This window comes from Helianthus annuus, chromosome 13 (assembly GCF_002127325.2).
Source record: "Helianthus annuus cultivar XRQ/B chromosome 13, HanXRQr2.0-SUNRISE, whole genome shotgun sequence".
In the NCBI taxonomy this organism is placed as follows: Eukaryota; Viridiplantae; Streptophyta; class Magnoliopsida; order Asterales; family Asteraceae; genus Helianthus; species Helianthus annuus.
In genome coordinates, this window is record NC_035445.2 from 41,741,766 (window position 1) to 41,746,346 (window position 4,581).

The following is a 4,581-nucleotide window of genomic DNA, read 5'->3' on the forward strand; positions in this document are numbered from 1 at the left end:
TAACCATTAGGGTCATGATCACACCCTATAGCCTTAAAATATCAATAGATATAGCATCTTGTTATTTGAATATAGAATACAATTTGAGTTAACTGGATACACGTGGTTAGTAAAAGACAAAGGACCTAATATTAAATTATTCAAATATATTATATACATACTATTAAAATTAAAATAAAACTTAAAATTAAAATTGAGAAATTTATGAATAATAATAATAATACTAATAATAATGACAGGGATAATAACAACCATAATAACAAAAATATAAAATTGTTAGATTGATGGATAAATTACCATGTGACTTTTTTTTTGAACGGGCAACAAACTCAATCCCGAGCACTCTTGGGGCACCCACTGGGCAAACGGAGTACTACGAGTAACCCGAGTCCACCATCAATTCCGGGGAAAACCCAGTGACATTAATTGTCTTTTATTAATAGTTAGATTATTTACGTTTGCAGCACTAAAGGAGTCGGTATTTTTGTCTCATGAATTGTTATATCACTTCTGATGTATCGTTCTATTATTAACATCTAGACTGCAAGCGTAGGTATTTTTGTCTCACAAATTGTTATGTTACATTGCGATGTTTCTGAATTGCAAACGTCTCGAGCTTATACGTTTAGTTTTCAAGACACATCGTTGTAATGATTTTGAAGAACCGTTATAATACTTGTTTGTCAACAACACATCATACCTATGAACCGTATGCATAATCTATATATATAATAAATGAATTAGATGTGGGACACGTGTCCCTTCATCATGCAACTAAATAGATCATTTTGGCGGGAAACCATAGGGAACAATTAGATACCCGCATTCGGATCCCGTGTTGGGTATCCGTATGAATATTGGTGACCCGAGTATATAAAGAATTAAACAAAAACCCTAACTCAATGAAACCTATCAATTCTCCCATCTAGATCTGCCGCCTCCGGTGGTTCTACTCTAGCTCACACAATCTTCAATCTTCTATCCATTGATTCATGATCATCCTATATGATTCAAGGTTTGTATTCTGTATATTTGGTTTCACTTATGATTTCTCCTAATTTCAGGTTTTACATCCGATGATTAATATATCTAGGGTTTACATCCGTTGATTCTTGATCATCGTAACTGATTCAACCTTTTTATGTTTCGTATTTTAGTTAACTTATGATTTCTCCTATTCTTATTTCACATATCCTAGACCATATATTCACAACTAATTGTTCTTTTTAATGTATTTAGGTTTTACATCCGGTGATTCATGCTTATGTTTGAAGGATTTTGTTGAAGTCTGTGTTTTATTTATTTATAAATACCAAAGAATCGTGTTGTTTATCCTCCAGGCATAGATACGTATCAGTAAAACCTGTTATGTGACTTATTAGTATAGATTAGTATAGATTTGTGTATTAGTTTGTGTTTACATCTGTTCGTTATTCCGTATATAGTATCAGAGGTGCAATTCTACAATTTGTTCTTTTCAATTTTTGCAGTCTGCTGTTTCTCTTTATGTGTACCCAATTTTTAATTTGAAATGTTGTTTTCAATTTTTGCAGTCCGGTTACATGAATGGTAAGAACCTCGAAGTTCACGTGGTTCTTCTTGTGCATTTTTTTGCACGGTAAACATCTATTCATGTATCAATTAAAATATATTAATCAAATATATTTATTCATTACACATATTATACAGATTTAATAAATCTTCTATGTATGTTTTTTTGAATTTTGTATATGATTATACAGAAAAAATTGGCCTTATAAATAGAATGTATATCTTATATTAATGGCATGATTTTTAAAAAAATTCAAAACTTAAAAAACTTGGAAGTTGAATCTTCTAAATTTGAAATGTAACCGACAATCATTTCTTAAAATAAACTTGATTGATGGTCTTTTTGAAACTTCCAAAAATACTTAACAATCATTCCAAAAAATTAACATTGTGTAGTTTATAAATTACATTACGGATTTAGAGCTAATAATTTTATACCACTTCAATGGCGAACAATAAGATTACTATGTTCCGGTCACTCGATGCTCACCTAACTAACTACACCATCAAGGCCAAGATCATATCATTGTGGCATAAAAAAATGAATGGTGATGAAAAGCAAATATATCGAGTTGATATGGTCTTGATGGATGAGGAGGTTACTATTTTTATTTTATTTTATGAAACTTCCTAATAATTTATTATAGATTATTTGTTATGCATGTTGATCAACTTAAATACATTATGTATTATTGATTTCAGGGTTCATTTATGCAATGTAGTTGTTTGAACAAGCTTTTCAAACGGTTCCTCAAGCATTTGGTTGTTGATGACTGTTTATTGATTTACAAACCATCTCTTGCGAAAGATACTACAAAGATAAAGGTTACGGGAAAAGATCAGAAGCTATCTTTGTATCCATTCAGTTCTGTTATGAAAATAGAGAATTGGTCTGGGCCTCGCTACTATTTTCGTTTCACTGATTTTAAATCTGTGTTGACCAAAAAAGTTCCAGCTAATACTCCTATAGGTATGGATTATTCAACAGTTATATTTTACTGTTCTATCTTTTTATCAAAAATATGTTAATACTTTTTAAATAGTGAAACGTATATTAAACTAACACATTGTTCTGTTTCGTAGATTTTCTTGGATATGTGGTTGTGTCTTATCCTATTGAGGATGTGGATAAAAAGGATGGCACTAAAGCCAAACGAATGAACCTAACTCTCAAAGATCTCCAGTAATCATTTTAAATACGTTACATATATATATATAGATATATAGATTTCATATTGTATAAGTTTGTATTCTTAAAATGTAAACAATTTATTGTACAGTGATACGAAGATTAGTCTTACATTATGGGAAAACTATGCAATCGAGATGTCCGATTACATGAATGGTAAGGACCGCGAAGATCATGTGGTTCTTCTTGTGCATTTTGGCACGGTAAACATCTATCAAGGTACTCATTTCAAATATATTTAATGAAGAAACATAATAATATTCAGCTATTTTATTTTTCTTATATATATGTATATTAATAAATATGCTATGTATGTTTGTTTTCCATTTGTATAACATTTTTCAGAAAAAGTTGGCCTTACCAATATGTTTGAAGCAAGTCGTCTATTCATGAATTCTGATATTGATGAGATAAGAGAGTTCAAAGAAAGGTATTTCTGTGTAATTTTGAAATTAAAGTTAAACTGTCTTTTTTTAATTTATTTTTTAAATACATTACTCCTCTTCTAGGTATGTGGAGAAGGAGTTTTCTCAGTCGTGTTCCAGTAAACACTCATGTTCTCAAGTGATATCCAATGTTGAAGAACAGTTTCTAAATGCTGGTGACTTTGTGTACAATGCTTTCATTTCTTCCATTGAAGTGGTACATTTCCTACATCATGTATTTTTTTGTTAATTGTGGCTTATATTCTAATACTTTATTATAATAGGAAAAGAAGGTTGTCATCGTTGGTACTGTTATTGCAATATCAAATAATAAGCCTTGGTACTATTTAGCATGTAATCATTGTAAGAAACAAATTGAAGAGAGATCTCAGCTGGTTGAAAAAGAGGACGGCAGCTTTGACGTTTTAGATCAGAATATCATTGAGTGTACAAACGGTGATTGCGAGGCTGTTGACATTACCCCTATTCATCGGTATAATATATATTTTTTCTTTACTTGTTATTGTATTCATCCATAACATATAATCTAATTGCATGTTTGGATTTTGTTGTTGATTGCTGCCTACTAGATACAAGATACCTCTAAGGGTTCAGGATTCGACAGGGACTGTGTCTTGTACGTTGTTTGATTATGAAGCTATTAAGCTATTTAAGAAAACCGCCAAACAACTCCTCGATGTTTATACAAAGGTACACCTTTTACCTAATTATCCTCAATTTTATTAGGTTTGTGGTTAAAATGTATTCAATTCATACATCTGAGGCAAAATTCATTGTTTTAAATAGGTTGACAGTTCGACAGAAGGAGGCTTTCAAACACTTCCAGCTGAGTTTGATACGCTGATCAACAGAAAGTTTGCTTTTCAAATCAAAGTTTCCAGTTATAACATTGCTAACCAGTCGGAAAACTATGGAATTTCTATGTTATCTTCTGACGATGACATACTCTCAGCGCTAGAAAAAAAATGGAAAATTAATGAGGTAAATTAGTAGTACCCAAAAAATATCTGTAATGTAAACATCTTATTATACCACCGATGACCCTCCCCGCGGGTGATCCAATCACCGTTATTCTTAATATAAGCAACTTTGTGTATATATTTGGTTTTTTGTGTAGGTTGATCAGTCTGAGTCAAATGTCCAATCACTGTCTGATTCGGTCAGTAATGTGAAATTCATATCTAAGGTAACATTTAAATTTTGCACAGTGTCACTTTAGTTAATACAACAATAACCATAAAAAATAAATTTGAATGTTATTATTTTATTTATTCTGCAGGAATCACAATCTGTAATTGGTGACAATGTTACACCAGAACATGTTGATGTTACCGATCATGGTCAGTCAAAGTTGGAAAACGTCAAACGTAACCTTCAAGAAGTTTATGATGTTGA

General features: G+C 31.1%; 1 protein-coding gene and 1 long non-coding RNA gene across 2 annotated transcripts; both read left to right on the plus strand.

The window, feature by feature from the left end:
- The first annotated feature begins 1,996 nt into the window (after window positions 1–1,996).
- On the plus strand, window positions 1,997–3,133 carry LOC110900751 (replication protein A 70 kDa DNA-binding subunit E-like). The gene is made up of 5 exons (XM_022147618.2): window positions 1,997–2,149; window positions 2,254–2,521; window positions 2,635–2,734; window positions 2,832–2,943; window positions 3,086–3,133. Exons 1-5 carry the CDS (start codon window positions 1,997–1,999, stop codon window positions 3,131–3,133), a joined length of 681 nt encoding a protein of 226 aa, XP_022003310.2.
- A 144-nt stretch (window positions 3,134–3,277) lies between these two features.
- LOC110897748 lies at window positions 3,278–3,866 on the plus strand. The gene is made up of 3 exons (XR_002568924.2): window positions 3,278–3,382; window positions 3,450–3,658; window positions 3,756–3,866. It is a non-coding gene; the product is annotated as an uncharacterized LOC110897748 (long non-coding RNA).
- Window positions 3,867–4,581: the final 715 nt, after the last annotated feature.

What these genes read in the sequence shown, in the direction of transcription:
- LOC110900751 (XM_022147618.2), top strand. Translation starts at nt 1,997, where the DNA reads ATGGCGAACAATAAGATTACTATGTTCCGGTCACTCGATGCTCACCTA. An exon ending in TGGTCTTGATGGATGAGGAG is followed by an intron (nt 2,150 to 2,253) that starts GTTACTATTTTT and finishes TATTGATTTCAG; the next exon opens with GGTTCATTTATGCAATGTAG. An exon ending in TTCTTGTGCATTTTGGCACG is followed by an intron (nt 2,944 to 3,085) that starts GTAAACATCTAT and finishes AACATTTTTCAG; the next exon opens with AAAAAGTTGGCCTTACCAAT.